Source organism: Didymosphaeria variabile (assembly GCF_027946475.1).
Source record: "Didymosphaeria variabile strain IMI 356815 chromosome Unknown scaffold_6, whole genome shotgun sequence".
Classification (NCBI taxonomy): Eukaryota; Fungi; Ascomycota; class Dothideomycetes; order Pleosporales; family Didymosphaeriaceae; genus Didymosphaeria; species Didymosphaeria variabile.
Window position 1 is genome coordinate 3,701,821 of NW_026611625.1, and position 16,404 is coordinate 3,718,224.

At 55.0% G+C, this 16,404-nt stretch overlaps 5 protein-coding genes across 5 annotated transcripts; 2 read left to right on the top strand and 3 right to left on the bottom strand.

Moving 5' to 3' along the window:
• Positions 1-419: 419 nt before the first annotated feature.
• N0V89_009118 (uncharacterized protein) lies at positions 420-1,637 on the top strand (the record flags this gene model as incomplete). The annotated part of the gene is made up of 3 exons (XM_056217871.1): positions 420-439; positions 490-685; positions 828-1,637. The coding sequence occupies 3 exons, from the start codon at positions 420-422 to the stop codon at positions 1,635-1,637; spliced, it is 1,026 nt and encodes a 341-aa protein (XP_056069427.1).
• A 309-nt stretch (positions 1,638-1,946) lies between these two features.
• HAS1_2 (ATP-dependent RNA helicase) lies at positions 1,947-3,541 on the bottom strand (the record flags this gene model as incomplete). Its single annotated transcript, XM_056217872.1, has 4 exons — positions 1,947-2,572; positions 2,703-3,017; positions 3,066-3,379; positions 3,429-3,541. 4 exons carry the CDS (start codon positions 3,539-3,541, stop codon positions 1,947-1,949), a joined length of 1,368 nt encoding a protein of 455 aa, XP_056069428.1.
• A 950-nt stretch (positions 3,542-4,491) lies between these two features.
• On the bottom strand, positions 4,492-6,180 carry N0V89_009120 (uncharacterized protein; the record flags this gene model as incomplete). Its single annotated transcript, XM_056217873.1, has 2 exons — positions 4,492-5,891; positions 6,174-6,180. The coding sequence occupies 2 exons, from the start codon at positions 6,178-6,180 to the stop codon at positions 4,492-4,494; spliced, it is 1,407 nt and encodes a 468-aa protein (XP_056069429.1).
• A 3,247-nt stretch (positions 6,181-9,427) lies between these two features.
• On the top strand, positions 9,428-11,839 carry N0V89_009121 (uncharacterized protein; the record flags this gene model as incomplete). The annotated part of the gene is made up of 1 exon (XM_056217874.1): positions 9,428-11,839. A coding segment is annotated over one exon (2,412 nt), but the record flags the coding sequence as incomplete, so codon positions are not given.
• A 1,328-nt stretch (positions 11,840-13,167) lies between these two features.
• Positions 13,168-15,005, bottom strand: N0V89_009122 (uncharacterized protein; the record flags this gene model as incomplete). The annotated part of the gene is made up of 2 exons (XM_056217875.1): positions 13,168-14,677; positions 14,998-15,005. The coding sequence occupies 2 exons, from the start codon at positions 15,003-15,005 to the stop codon at positions 13,168-13,170; spliced, it is 1,518 nt and encodes a 505-aa protein (XP_056069431.1).
• Positions 15,006-16,404: the final 1,399 nt, after the last annotated feature.

Here is a 16,404-nt window from a genome sequence, read left to right on the forward strand (position 1 = left end):
GCACATCGTTTTGGATCCTTATAGCGCTGGCTCCCATTGTCATAGTTAAGTCCTTCCGGAGCTCCGCTTGTGCCAATAGAATCTTTGCGATCAACACCCTTACGGCAAGACGCAGGATTCGCACTACAGGAATCCAAAGTGACAAACCTATCTCTTGTACACCGGCCCGAACGCGCATCCGAACGTTGTATCCTACCGTCTAGTCAGGACAACACCTTACCATGAAAGGTCCACCCTGCGGGGCAGATTACCAATCCAAGGATTATCTCATTGCACAACACCACTTTACGTGTTTCGATCTAACAGTTCCCTCAAGTATATATAGCAAATACATTCTGTTAGATCATGATACCATACGTAGACTGAACTCCATTCCCTCTCGTTTACATAGTAACATACTAGCAAACAATACCTCACCCATGGCTCCCAAGATCTTCCTGTACATCCCTCTTTCCATAAATCTCATTCCATAATACTAATCCTCCCCAGCACCGGCGCCACAGGCTACATCGGCGGCTCCGTCCTGCACGCCCTCGTGACCGCCCACCCCGAGTACGACATCACCGTGATGCTGCGCAAAACACCCGAAGCTTTCACCTCTACCTACCCCAACGTCAATATTGTCCAAGGCGACTATGACAGCGCGGAAATATTGGCGGAGCAAGCTCGGAGGGCGGATGTTGTTGTTCGTATGTGTTGATCTTGCTTTCCCTCATCTTCGCCATGGGAAGAAGACAACCTCGGCGAATCTACCTTAACAGGAGATATCTCTAGATACGATGGCAAGGACTCTTAAAGGGACGAGGAAGTGCTAAAGCAAGGCATAGACAACGGCGACTCAGACCACGCCCCCTCCTCACCGCCCTCCTCACCGGCCTCACCTCAACCTCCTCCCCAACCCCACCCACCTCCTGCACCTCTCCGGCACAGGCATCCTCTCAGACTGGTCCTCCCCCTCCCGCCTCGGCGTGCTAAACCCCAAAATCTACTCCGACCTCACCGACCTCCAAACAATGGCTTCCCTCCCGGACGACGCCCTCCACCGCAACACAGAGAAGATCCTCTTCCACGCAGCCGCAGAGCACGGCGAGAAGGTAAAGATCGCAATAATGTGTCCGCCGGATATATACGGGCGGGGACTAGGATTGGGAAATACGCAGAGTGTTTTTGTGAGGCTGTACATCGACGATGTGCAGAAGGCGGGAAATCGTCCGTTTTACTATAATGAAGGGACGAACACGCGCTCGTGGGTGCATATTGAGGACCTCGCGAGGCTGTACGTTAGGGTCGTGGAGGCTGCTGTGGGGAAGGACAAGGGGTTCGCGGGCCCGGGGGAATACCCGGGGTACTACTTTGCGGCTACGCAGGAGCACAACCACATCGATGTGTCCCGTGCCATTGGTAACATCCTGAAGAAAGAGGGCGTGATTGAGGATCCTGAGCCTGTAAGGGTAGGGCTGGAGGTGATTGATCAGATGGCGAAGCATCCGCTGTTCCCGATGCTGGCGCGGTACTTGTATGCTTCGAATTCGCGGTCAAGGGCGGAAAGGGCGGAGAAGATGTTTGGATATAAGGCAGCTGCACCAGGACTGCTGGAGGGTTTGGAGACGGATGTTTTGGCTGCGTTGGGTAGGTGAAAGAGAGACGCATGTGCACGATGAGGGGAAAGTGTTCTGTGTCAAGAACGTGGCACGGCTCATCTATGTGAGTCCTATTCCAGGAAACAACATTGCATATTCAGGCAATTTTATTCAGCACTGTGGTCACGTCGCCATTATTACTGCGGTCAAACTCATAAATTTTATTTTCCTCATAAAGAAAGATAGATCAAACGGGAATTTATCGTCCACTCGTGTCCATCCACAGCCGTATCATCCCAACCTCATAGAATTAATACCTCTCTCAAGTCCGCTTTCCGCCTTGCGGGCCTTCCTACACGCAGCGTCCTATCGCATGCGCGCATCTAGACCCTGCAAATCCCTCTCCAGATCATTGCCCTGCCACCCGCCCTGCGCCATGGCCTCATGTGGTCTGGGATCCTCATACCCACTGCGATCATAGTTGTTCGGTATCGGCACGGTGGGCTGCTGCTGTCCCACCCCACCCTGGCCACCAGGCTGCACACGCACCTGCTGACGGAAGCGATTCACCTCGGCCAGAATCATCTTCTTCATCTCAGCAATATCCTCGACGACCTCGAATTGGAAGTCGAAGGTAGTGGGGCAGTTTGGCTCGTCGGAGGCGTCGTGCCAGATGTGCAAGTAGCGGTGCTCAAGGGCTTCTTCGACGCTGATGCGCGACGAGGGGTCGAAGGCGAGCATGCGGTCGAGGAGGTCCAGCGCGTCGGGATTGGCTTGTCGGAAGAGGGATTGGAAGGAGACTTTTTGCATGTAGGGTAGGTTGCGCACGTAGTCCTGGGCGCGGGGCGAGCCGATGCGCGAGAGGGTTTCCTCGTTGGGGGTGCCGAGATAGTGAAGGATTTGGTTCAGCTGGTCGACGTAGTCTCGGCCCTTGAAGAAGGGCTTGCCGCCCAATAGTTCGGCGAGGATGCAGCCTACCGACCAGACATCGACTGCATGTGGTGGTCAGTAATCGAGATGCAGGATTAGTAAGGGAGGTTTGTGTAAGTGTGGCTAGGTGCTTATCCAAATTTACATGTCGCAGACGGCAAATACCAAAAGCACGGGGGAATATCGACATACTGGCTTTGGTATAGCTCTGGAAGCTCAACATGATCTCGGGTGCTCTGTACCACCTGGTGGCCACGTATTCGGTCATGTAACCCGCATTTTCTTCAGGATCCATCGAGAAACCTCTGGCCAGACCAAAATCGCAGATCTTGAGCTCACAGTCGGCATTGACCAGCAAATTACCGGGCTTCAGGTCTCGATGAAGCACGTTTGCCGAGTGAATGTACTTGAGGCCGCAGAGGATCTGGTAGATGAAGGACTGGAAATGGGCGTCGGTGAGCGGCTGGCCAGACCTGATGATGGCGGCCAAATCGCACTCCATGAGCTCTGTACTCGGTCAGCAGTGACCGGTGCGTGCAGTAAGGCTGACCGCACCCTCGTAGAGGTAGCACTCGTTGAAGTTGTCCGGGCGTGGAATGTCCATATCGTAAAGACATGTTATCTGCGGTGTATGTTCAGCGTCTGTATCGAAGTGGGTATTGCGAGACTCGTACGTTGCGGTGCCCTGGCACGTGTTAGCCGACGTTCCAAGGTTGTATGCCCGTGACTGGCACAAAGAAGACTTGCCTCTGAAGTGCTGCAGCAGCTTGATCTCACGCAGGGCGCGCTTGGCGAGGATCTTCTTGCTGAAGACATTGGTGACCTTCTTGATGGCGACGCCTTCGCCCGTCTGGTTGTTGGTAGCCGCGCTGCGACGGGGTTAGCATGCATACGCTGGGACGGCGCGTTGCCGCGTACCAGACTATGCCGTAGGCTCCCTGGCCCAGCTCCTTGGTGACGTTGTACCGCTCATCGACCACGAACTCCTGGTTGAACACCTTGAAGACCTTCCGGCCTGCGAGGTCAGACATTGTGGCTGTTCACGAGGCTGCTGAACGGGTGGGGTGGAAGAGAGGTTCGGCGGCACGGAGAGGCTGCGTAGGACAAAGAAGGAGAGGCTGCAAAAGAAGGCGGATAGGAGGGGCCTGCTGGAGGGGATATAAGGCGCAGAGCTCTAGGCGCGCGGCGAAGGTGATGACTGCAATTGACTGGCGCTCCAGGCGGGACAATGACAGGGCAGGGCGGCTGTCGCAACCGAAAGCAGGGCCGGCAGGATCTGGGCAAATGACAGAGGCAAGGCGGAATGCAGAATGCAGCGGTGGGACAAGCGATTGACGGGATGGGAGCAAGAACAAAAGGCGGTGGTGTTGCTGCCTTTACATGCGCTCTAGAGGGAGGGCCATGGTGGGGTTCGCAGGACAAGCCACTCAGGCTGCGTGCTCGCGCCGCTAATTCGACCAGGAGGACTGACCAGACCGCCTGCCCCGCCGTCCCTTTGGACGTGGGTACACGCGCCCACACAAGCCACGGAACCCCCGAATTCTTATGTTATCTGACCGCGCACGCCGAAGCCCAGCACCGTCGCCGTAGTGGGCATCCCGACCCACCAGCTGATTCAAGCAGCGCAAGCCTGAGGCTAAGCAAGCGCAGTGCGGGACCTTTGTCGTGGGCTTCTTCTTTGTCGCGCGGCAACCGTGGAACCTGCATCTGCATCTGCATCTTGATTTGAAAATTGCCATGCATCTAACTGCACGTGTGGCAGAGTAGTTCGAGACGCAAGGAAATCTATGTACAGAGATAGCCATCTCTCCTATGCAGTGCTTCCCATCAGCTTTCCATCTTTCCATCCTGTTGCCCAATCCCCAAAGTGCGACAGCGCGCAGGTATCTTCCGTGAACGCCACATAACCAGAAACCGCGAAGCTCCTCCGTCATTATCCAGTGCCTATGCCCAAACGCCGACCCAATGCATTACTTTTTGGTCATGATTCGTAAGAAAAGCGCCGTCGCGACGTGTCTGTTGGCCCATCTAGCGGAGAGACAGGAGAGAGAAGCGCATCCTCCGCTTCCAACGAGCTGCCGTCGCGCGGGGTCCGCCGCTGCAATGGCTGAAAGAACGTATCGTTTGCTTCCAAGCTCGCCCCATCTCTGGTGCGCGGCGTCAAAGGTGTTACTGGAGACACGGGTAATCTCCTGTTTACCATGGCGACATCCAACCCGGTCAACGGTGCAGGTCGGTGCCGCGTGTTTTCTTCTAACCCGGGCGATAGAGTGTCTGGAGTCCCACTCGGGTCCACTCCGTTGTACCTTGCTTCGCGAACCATCATCGTCTCTTTTTCTGAAAGCTGCCGTCCGCCGGCTTCATTCGGGGCAGGCGCATCGCCTTCCATTTCGTAGATGGGTCGCTCCGTGTTCTCCGCTTCGACTACCCTTCCAAACGTAGGCGAGTCCCCGTCCTTTCTGTCTGCATCTGCGTGCTTCGAATCCGCTGGTAACTCGGCCTTTGGAAACACGTGCCCTTGTCCGTTTTCTTTCGCAGGCTCCTCCTTTTCGCTTGAAGATTCTTTTGCGGCAGCCGCAGCTTGTTCCGCATACTCTGCCTTGGCCTTCTCGTCCTCTTGCTTTTGTCGTCGTCGACGGAACCATAAGAAGAATGCACCCGCAGCGAGTATCACAACCAGGCCAACGCCCACCGCGATGCCGATGATAGCTCCCGTCGAAAGGCCACTCGATGAAGCATCATTCTCGCCGGTGTACTTGGGTGAGATGATGGGAACAATGTTCTTGTTTTCATCAAGCACCCAATTGCACGCAGATATAGAGAAATTCTGACGCTCCCAATCCACGGTCAGATACGACTCCTGAAGAAAGGTGCGCCCGAGCGTGAATTGGTTGTCCTTCGTAGCACGCCTTATAGGGAAGTAGTTGGTCGCATTGGTCAAGCCTTTGTACGGCGGACTGGCTTGCAAATCAAATGCGTCGTAAGGAAGCGTTATATTGACAGTTGCATTGGTGGAGTACTTTTGGCCGAGCAGGAAGGTAACGGAAGGATTTTCCGCCTTGAGCCTATCGTGTAGCTGGTCGTCGACAAGATACAGGCCTGTGATATTGTCGTAAACCAATCCAAAGGCATCCTCAAAAGCTTCACACACTTCAACAGGCAGCCAGAGCTCGGCAACAGTAGAGTCGATGTACATGGAAAACGGATCGCGGTTGAGGAGGCTGATGTTTGACTTGGTAGCGCTGGTTGCCGATATGTCCACAATGCCCACGACGATATCCCTCTCGTTATCAGGCGCGAAGCTCCAGGTCAGGTCGTTTTCCATGAACCGCGAAGCGTCGTAGCCACCAAGCGTGAGGCTTCCGAGCACGGAAGCTCCGTCTGACAACGTTAGCGCATTACAAGCTTTTGAGATGGGAGTACACACGGTATTGAGCGCCCGCAGTGTAACCGAACGACACGCTCGGTATCCGGTTTTGCTCGAAGAGAAGTGACATGTAGCTCGGCGAAGGATCGGTAAAGTTGGTGAAATTTGTGGGCTTTGGATTCACGCCAAAGTGTCCAAGCCAGAAGTCGCTCGAGATGACAGTGCCCACGGTCGTGTTTGCCAATGTCGGACCCTCCTCTCCCGGCAGTCCCAGACCCACGGTATCCCATCCATACTGTCCATTGCCTGCTAGATCCAGGTTTTTCTCAATCCATAGCTGGTAGAAGCCGTTGTGTTGCCATGACGAGGAAGTGTTTGAGTCGAAGGTCCACCCACGGGAATCGTAGCAATCAGTGTCCTGCTTTGCGGTGGTGGTGTGTGTCGTAGGGTCGGTCTCAGAGTGCATGCAGGCGTATTTGGCCACGGTCCATGTCTGCTGGCTGGCGGTGGAGACGAAGACGTGCACGGGCTGATAGGGCGTCCCGACGCGCAGACTGAAGGTGTTCCAGCTGCCATCAATGCCCTCCCAGTTCTGGTCAGGCGCAACAGACACTGGGGCGGGCAGGCTCTTGTTATCGGCGAGAGATGGCGTGAAGAGCGTCGCGGCGAGGAGGCAGAGCTGGGCGCATCGTCGATATCGCTGGGGAACGGGCATATTGTCGACTGGGCGCCGCGTGCTGGCGACTCAGGTACGGAAGCCACTCAGCCACGGGAGCAATGGCGGGCATCACCACTCCACATTGCGCTCAGACAGAGCTTCAGAAGGAGGAGGAGAGAGGAGAGAGGCACAGGCAAGGACTAGCCAGCCCGCGCGACGCCGAGAGGAGGCCGCGGGTGGTGTTGAGCCAGATTGCGACCGGGATGTTGACGGCAGCCGAGCCTCTAGCTACGGGCCAGGCGGATATTGCTCTCAGGGCTAACGATGGTTATCACGCCGTCTAGACGCGAAGACGATGATATATCCATCTCTGTTGCCGTTCTGGGGGTAGCTGCGATCGCAATGTTTCACGCAGCATGTGTGTCTGTATTGACAACCGTCGTCAGCCGTCTGTTGTGTTGCCCGCGCGGCGAGTCCGGAGCACACAAGGTCTCGCTGACCAGGTCCCACCTCACGCGTTGCCCATGGGGACTTTCACCCGGCAGTTTTCCCGCATAGATGAGACTGTGTATCCGGGTGCAGCGTTGTACACTGCCCATCCGCTACAACCGCCCGCTCGCTTCTAAGGTCGCGTCTCTGTTTACATGTACGCTGAATCTTGGACAGACAATAGCTCGTTGGAAGAGTCCCCGCCTGCTGCGGAGAGCCCAGCGACTGGCGACATGTCGAGCAGCTGGGAATGCCGAGCCTCTTGTGCATCCCTGGCGGCGAACCATGGTTGTCAGCCCTCCACGGCTGGAATGCTATCCGAGCTGCTGCAGGGCCAGGGCCTCAAGGGCTCGAATTTAGGGCCGCGCATCCACATTGCCGGAGTCGTGAGCGTGCTGATGCTGCATCGCACTCCTGCAGGCCGCAACGTGGCCGTCGAATTCGTGTTGTTCGTGCGCGTTCTGAAAAAAAGGGTCCGAGCATGAACTGTTTCTAAGGCGCATGAATCGCAATCTTGGAAACCTCCGCAAAGCATGGTCCACATCGAGGGGGACTGGACCTTGGGTCCGTTGTGGCACCGCCGGCCACGGGCTGTTCGGCGGCTTGTGGCTTGCGGGCGTCTCCGAGCAAGCTCCTGCCCTATTTCGTGCATGCATGCATGGCGAGGTTCAATTTCTGGGCCATGGGCCATGGAGGCGTTTCACGAGCAGGTTAGCATTGCGACAGTCCTCGAGGGAACCAACCACACAGTGGTCCGCTGCATACTACCCGTGACGGCGCAAAACTTGCTGAGAGGGAAGGCTTCAACCAGTCTGTACAACGTCATGTATCTCTGCAGGGAGCAGTGCGAAGCAGCAAGCGCTGTTAACCAAGTTGTTGGTCGTTAGTTGCGGCCAAAGCTCTGCCGATGCAGTGGAAACGCGGCCTCAGGTGACTAGCGGAGTGGGCAATTGCACCCCAGCCCACTCTGTAGAGTTCCCCTTTCGTCCCCATCTCGTTGGGTATGCCTCTCGCTTTCATCACGCTCGTTATTGCGCAGTAAAGGTGCGCATGGTGGTGGTGTCATGTTCGGTGCTCAGTGGCTGATGCTGCCCTGGATCGCGTCGCTCGCGACAGCTGCTGCTTACCGCCCGCGCGGTACTGGTACGTTCCCACCGCAGCCTCCACTCGTATTGCTCCGCCAAGCACCGTATTTACAGACCTCAGGCCAAGCATCGTATTCAAATGCCACAGTCTCGCTTTCTGATGCTTCGTCGACATGGTCTGCGCTCTCTACGCCTTCGTTGGTTCCTTCGGAGAGCACACAGCATACGCCTGCATATTCCTCGGCGGCCCCGTCAACCGCGTCGACGCCTTCATTGAGTGCTTCCTACAGCACAGACGAGCCTTCCTCGGAGACTCCTTCTAAATCACCGTCGAAAGTACCTGAGCCATCACTACTAGTAGTGAATTCTACCCAGCGGTCCCTTCTTGGGTCGCTTTCTACGCCGTCACATCCCGTGTCTGAGCCCTCATCAAGCGAGCTCAACAGCACACAAACATCGCCTTCGAGTCATCCTCCTAATGCTGTTTCCACACCTCGGCCAGGCACATATCGGAACTATCAGTCTCCACCGTATGCCACATATGGATCAGGTGTCGCCATGAGTGGATATGGATTTCCCAAGCCGACTGGATACCAAGCGCCTTACCCTGTTAACGGATCTGGCCTTGCTACCGTAACAAACGTCTCTGGATACCCTTGGCCTACGGGGAGCGCTCGACCTTCCTTTTCCTCCAACAGCACTAGTAAGAGCAGCAATGCAACCCTGAATACACTATGTACAGTCAACGTGCCAAGCGCAAACATAGAATGGTGGTATGGAGCCACCTTCTATTCGGGCGTGGGAACATATACACAGTTCGCACCTAATGGGACCAACTACGTTGGGCAATACCTGACCATGAAACCAAACACCCAAACTGGCCCATTCGATGTTGCAAGCGCGATTGCAAGCGATTCAGCATGGTCCGAACACGTGACCTACGACTCGGAGTATGGTATGACTTGGACAGACTACATCGCTTACTCAGTGACGCCTGCAGCTGCGGCCACTTCTGTAGTCGAACGTGATTACCTGCCTACGTTGCCTTCTGGAAACATCTTCCCAGCAACGGACATATACACATACTTGACGGCTACTAGCACCGCTGCGACCGTTACCATTGATGCTACGTCTACTATGTAAGTCTCTATTGATTCTATACACTTGATCCGACGCTTTGCTTTCGCACGGCATCGACGCAATTGGAAAGCCTGACATGTGTAGGACCTCCGATACACCATTCATCTATGTTACGGCCTACGAAGTAGAAAATAAAGCGAACGGGACTACCACTACCCAAACGATCAATCTGCCACAGCCCATAGCAGCCACATATGTCGTCGACGGCATCGAAAATTCCGCATCAGCCTCCGGCACCGTGCCAGCGGGCTTTCTTCAACAAATCCCGGAATCCACATGCGTCCCTGGATCCGTTCAAGGCTCACTTACAGTCCTCGTCGTGGTGGACTTACTGTACATCTACCTCCCACACGTGAACCCGTTCATCGTCCACATTGAGTCCACCGTGCTGGGCTGGGATGAAAATCCAGTCAGTGTCCTTGTGGCTACGTCGGAAGGTCTGCCGTTCACGATGGGCGACGACCCTGCGACGACGCAAAATGGGGCTTCACCTGGTTCCACTCCTGCGGCTGGTAATGGTGCGTCGGAGAGCCCTAGACCAGGGAAGCTTGTGCCAATTGAAAGCCAGTCTGGTAGAAGTCAGTCGGGAGGAAGTCAATCTGAAGGGAGCCCATCTGGAGAGAGCCCGTCGGGAGGTAGTCAGTCCAGCAGTGGGCAGTCTGGAAGCGGCTCGTCCAACTCAAATCCTGCGACACCTCCTAGGGAGACTGTTGGCACCATCGGGACGAATCCGGTCGTCTTGGGACCTTCATCCGTCGTCATTGTTGGTTCGCAAACCGTCCAACCGGGTGCCCCCGGTGTAACAATAGGCGGAAGTTCAGTGTCGGTCGCTCCCTCCGCAACAGCAATCGTCGTCAACGGCCACACATCTGCTCTTCCTGTCGTAGCTAATCCCGGTTCACCAATCCAGACCATTGGAACAATCGGTGGTACCCCTATCGTAGTAGGTCCGTCTTCGGTCGTTGTTGGAACGGTCGGCAGCAATCCCATCATTGTCGGACCCGCTTCTGCCGTTGTTGTAGGCACGCAAACTCTTGTGCCCGGTGGCGGTGTCGTCATCGTCAACGGCAGCCCAGTGTCGCTTGTGCCTTCAGGAAACGCTCTCGTCATCGGAAGCACAGCAGCGAACGGTGCAATTATAGGGACTCAAACCACTTCCCTCCCGCACGTCATCTTTCCTGCAGGGTCAGCCCAAGCGCAAGCGGGCGCAGCGCCACCTGTGCTAACTATCGGCTCATCTACTCTGACGGCCAACGCTGCGACGCAGTTCTTCATCGCTCCCGGACAGACACTGACCCCGGGTGGAACAGCAACGGTAGGTGGGCAGGTTGTGAGCCTTGACGCCTCTGCTGCCTTCATTGTTGTTGGAGGATCGACGCAAATACTGCCCACCTCGCCTCCTGCGCTGGCAACCTCACGTCCTGAAATCGTTGTCGATGGCACCACCATCACTGCTCTCCCCAACATCAACAACGCTGCGAACGGCGATCGCGGTCCCACCTTCGTCATATCAGGCCAGACCCTCATTCCAGACCACGCAATCAACGTCGCAGGCACCGTAATCTCCCTTCCCCTCTCAGGCTCCTTCGCAGTAATAAACGGCGTGACATCCACCTTCGCAAATGCAGCATCGTCACTCACCGCCGCCGGCGCCGTCATCACTCCTCTCCCCAACCCGGGCCCTTCTTTCAGCATCGATGGCCAACTCCTTACACCAGGCGGTGTCATCACCGACTCCGGAACCACAATCTCCCTCGCTCCCGGCGGCACAGCCCTCATCGTAAACGGCGTCACCACGCCCCTAGCCCCTGGGCAGTCCGCACCTCTCACCATCGGATCGCACACTTACACCGCCCTCCCCAGCAGCGGGCCTAGCTTCATAATAGACGGCCAGATCCTCACACCCGGCGGCGCCATCACTGTCTCGGGAACCACAATCTCCCTCGCTCCCGGCGCCACAGCCCTCATCGTAAACGGCGTCACCACGCCTCTGGCTCTATCCGCCACCCTCACCATCGGACCGCACACCTACACCGCCCTCCCCAACAGACCTGGCTTCCTAATAGACGGCCAAACCCTCACACCAGGCGGCCTCATCACCGTCTCCGGAACTACAATCTCCCTTTCCCCCGGCGCAACCGCCATCGTCGTAAACGGCGTAACTACGCTCCTCACCCCACAAGCTCAACCAACACTTACACACCCGCCCCTCCTCACCGTCGGATCACACACGTACACCGCGCTCCCCGGCGCGGGAACCGCCTTCGTGATAGACGGGCAGACGCTCACGCCCGGCGGCACAATCGTCGTAAACGGCACGACGATCGTTCTCTCCCCCGGCGCGACGCAGCTCGTTTACGGTAGCGCAGGCAAGAGCACAACAGAGGCGCTTTTCCCCGCGACGACCACAACGGCGAGCGCGCGCCAGACTGACGACGGGGAATGGCCTGCGAGTGCGGGCGCGACGCAGCGCGTGGGACAGGCACAGCCCACGGCGAGTAAGCCCGGGAGTGCGTGGTCTACAAATACTAGCTGGATGCTCGGCATGTCTGCGTTGAGTTTCTGGGGTGGGATGTGGTGCGTCTTTTGAGTGAGGGGACGGACAGACGCCACGGTGCGTGTTTTGTCCCGTTCTGTTCTGCGGGATAATGTAATTGTAGTTTTTGCATCTAATGAGTGACGACATTGGCCCTGGCATGGGATGGGAAAACGGGCTTCGGCGTTGTAATGTACGGGTTTTTGGCATGGCATGGCATGGCATTGCCATTGTCGCTTGGGAGGACATCTAGATTTGATGTTGTACATAAGCATAATGGAACATACATTGCTTTATCAATTGTGGCCACGAATTCTCGAGTTCTGACGAGTACACTGGCGCTTGCGATGTCTGTACTGCATGTTTCTGCGATAGTAATCTTGAGCACGCACGCATTCACATGGTGAACGAGGTGTGCCGAAAGTCAATCATGGCCGTGGTCGCCATACAGTATGCTCGCCCTATGGGATTTATCATTATAACAGTACCGAGATATATCATTATGACAATACCGAAATAGCAGCCTCTCAAACACAAAAACGCCAACCGTCCCGTATACCACGCTGTCCATTCCCAGCTAACAATATCAGGGTATCTATATTCAAAAGCATAAACCGGTACACCGTGAACTCCCGCGAACGGCATCCCCACCTTCCAAAACAACGCCTATCCATCCTTAAACTTACCCCACATCGTATTTCCAAACTCACCTTTCCTCGGACGCTGTCTAAAGAACCCCAGCGGCAGAGCTTTCGCCCTTTGCACTCTTACGCTCAGAAGTAGGCTCTTCGCTCCCGGCGACATCCCGAAGCGGCGTCGCAGGAAATCTTTCTGCCGTTGTCCTAGACAAGTCGGTGCGTTCGACGTTGATCAAGCTGCTGGCATCGGGTGTGTCACTCATGGCAATGATACGTTCGGCCGGGTTGTCGGCTCTCTTGTCGCGTCCTGCGCTCCGAAGTGATTGACGTCCGATATTGATTTCATCCCTACGCAAGCAATCAGCTTCGCCTGTCATGTGCCTCGAACTGGGAGACTCACGTAGTATCTTCTTCAGTGAAGTCAACGTCGTCTGTGGTATCATCTCCATCAAGCTCTGTGGTCCTTTCTCTTGCCGCTGAGGCTCTTGGTTTCGGTCGCGAGACTGTAAGATCAGCATAGGGCCATTCATGGATGAACAATGAAGACGGGGACTCGTTCAAACCGAGTACTGGGAGCGGCTGCAAAGAGAATGCGTGGTATTCGAGTGCGGACGATGGCTGAACGCGCACTACGCGTCTAGCTCTAATTGAGATACAGCATAGAAACAGTGCAGAGATGCAGTATTTTGAAACTTGAGAATCGTGCGTGGGTAGTGCAATAGAAATAGTGGCCAAAGTTTCAAATTACGTACCATGCTGCTGACCATTTCGCTTGAGCTTCTTCCTGTTCTTGGATCCGGAGCATTCATCAAGTGCTCGCTTCTTTGATTTATTCTGTGCGCTTTTGCTCTTGTTTTCCAAATGCTCAGACTCCTCCATGATGTTTTCGCATGCTCTTCTTGCGAACATACACTGGATGTCCTCCGCGGAACCTGGCGAATGGTCGTGTACTTCGTAGAACCGTTGAAGCACGGCCTCAATGCCGCCCTTGGTATATGGATCTCGTATATAGGCCACCCCGTATAGAAATTTGCTGAGAGCCAAGGGGTCGAGATCGACGTTCTTCTCGACAAACTTGTTGTAGTCTCCGCCTTTGACAAGGTCCCAATCGTAGGAGAAGACTATAACAATCCATCGGCACAGCGGGGCATCAACAGGGAGATGCTTAAATGCCCTGATTACGGACTTATCGATTTCGGGTAAGTCCTGTTGCTCGAAGATGGTAACCTGAAACTTGAGAAGTGTGACAAACTCCAGCTTGCGGTTGCCAATGGTTCGAGCCATGATGTTCAGATCCACCAGGTAGATGTAATAATCTTGTAAGTCCATGTGATCGGGTTTAGCACGTATTTCCCCAGTCCTGTCCCACCCGTCGTAAATTGACCAAAGGACGTCAGGTTGCTGAAGGGTCAGACCTAGTTGCCTGCCGAGATCCACAACATCACCTCTCCTATTGAATTTGCCGCTCAAAGGGTGTGAAACGGACGGCAGTCGTTCCTTGCTGGTTCCGTCTGCAAGGCTAGGCTGGCGTGAGGGTCGTGTCGATGCGACAGTTGCCTCCGTGGACAGACCCATCGAGTTTCCTCTTGCTACGCCAGTAGATTCAGTAAATCCCAAATTGTTTCCAGCTGTCGGGAAAATCGAACGTGAACGTGGCTGTAAATCGCATCTTTTCCCCAACAGGCGACAATGCTGGCATCTTTTACTAAGATTGATGCCAACTGTTGACGCAGCTCTTTCTATGAAGTCATTTCGAAAGACTTTACAGGTGAAATTGTGAATCTTGCAATGCCCGCAGCGCGTGGCAGGTTGTCGGACCTCCCCGCAACGACCGACTTGTATCGCTCGAGCGTAGGCAAAACGGAATCGTTGTGTTAGGGGAACTTGTTTCCACATCGGAGTGTGGGGTATATCAACATCGAACACTCCGTCCGGAGGGTAGTCGGCCGTGAACGTCGCAAGATCCTGTAGCAGGATTTCTACGTCATCCAGTTTTCTTGGTCCGGTAGTCACGTCGACACTGGGTGCGATTGTTGCCCAGGGGAACTGCTTGCGTATATTAACCTCCAGTGCGTCATCTTTGGTTGTAGCATCTTTATCGAGTTCGAACACTGCAGTTCTTAGACCGCTTGGTTTTTTGACGGGGTACTCCGGAGCGGCTTGCCGTTTGGGAGCTTGGGGAACTGGTGCTTCTTTGACCATGACACCGGGAAAGCGTTCCGCCAGCTCTTTTCGTCGGTCTTCTGTCAGATCGCTTTTATCGATGGTAAATGTGACATTTTGAACGTAAGAAGGAAGGATTTCCGCCCGAACCTCGTCCCAGGGGTTCTAAAGATACAGAGTCAGCATATGATGATAACATTGCCTTAAAGGGCTGTCATGAGACTTTCAAGTGCTTCACAGCTGCAATCTTGCAATATCTCATGTCCGCATGCGCCGCGCATAGGTCGCTCTAGAGAAATTTCTCGCATTGATCCAATGCATGAACCCACTGTGTCATACTGGGTGCTGTACCTGGGGTGGCACACAGCGGGTTGCGGTAGGCTTTATCTTCCACAATGTTTCCTAACTTACCGTCTCATCGGACAAGTCTCCGGATTCTTCATCGATGTGACCCTGCTCGTCCCCCAGATTCGAGTATTCATCCGCTTGTTCGTTTGCGCCGTCGATCCATTCTTTCGAAAGCAGCTTTTTCTGTATCTGTGCGCCAAATCTGGCATAGCGCTCGATGATTTCAGTTCCATGGACATGTTCCAGGAGGAGAGGACGGTCGCCAACAAGAGCGATCAGCTCCACTGAGCATGATCTGTTCATCAATTAGCAGACGTTCAAGATGTCTTTAGTCAAGGTGGTCCAAACAGCTTTTCAGTTCGCTCGGCAGGAGGGAATTCTTCAGGGTCCAAGTCTCTGACGGAATGTAGCAGGTCCCTCTCTGCATCGGAGAGCATAAAATGGTGACTTGGTCGCTCGCCTTCAGCCATGGCTGTCGCATGGGCATAGACGTGTCCAAGATCAATGGCGGCGAAAGGCGTAGACAGGCTCAAGTGAGGGTGTTAGCGAGCTGCACGGTGGGTCTCGCTTCACAGGCGTGGTTGCGGGCCGTTGCGAATAGCGTTTGCCTTAGTGCAGATCGATTACTTCGACAGCGTTCGCCGACATAGTCCAGCTGTTGATTCTCGCGTCTGCCACTGCTAGAACGTGCTGGGACGGAAGAGCGCTTCAGTGCTGTCTGGCGTTAAGAGATGATGCTGGACGCGAGTTCTCGCTTTCTCACTTTCGGCCGCTAGGGATGTGACCACAGCCGCGCCGTAAGTGCCGCGGAGGTGTTTGTGTTGGGAGACGCTGGCCTTGTGTATGGCGTGAGTGATGATTTTGGTGTGGACGAAAGGAACGGTACACACAGGAAGAGGGCTTGCAAGTTTGCTGGAGTGAGAGAGAAGAGCAATCGTCGCAAGCACTGAAGTGTGGGGCGAGAGCGGCGGCACAGCGAGGCGCGACCCAAACAAACGCCCCTTCCCGCTTCTGCGCGACCTTTCTTTCATCACAGCTCGGGTGCGACCCGCCAATCGGTGACACGCATTGAGTCTGTGTCTCAATTACGTCTCTAAAAGCAGCTCTTATATCACCTTTGTAGAGCTGTCGTCGCGTCGGACCGCGATCCATTTGACGTCGTTCTTCGCCTAAATCTTCGCGGAAGTGTACGCGCTTGATAGACTCTACCGCTACACCTATGGACGCCGGGCAGTCTGTTTTGCGCACGTAGCTATTCTCCTTTGACCTCCTATCCCCTTGCGTAATAGTCCAGTTTCCAAGGCACGCTTATATCCACGTCATAAGGCGTGCACACGGCGATGGAAAGTAGTGAAGGGCCAAGCCGAAAAAGCAAGGAGTGAAGAGCGGTATGCACGTCAATCTAATCTTGCGTAGAAGCGTACAAGTCGGCCAATGCCTTGGTATCAGTACCGCACATTAGCTTGCTTG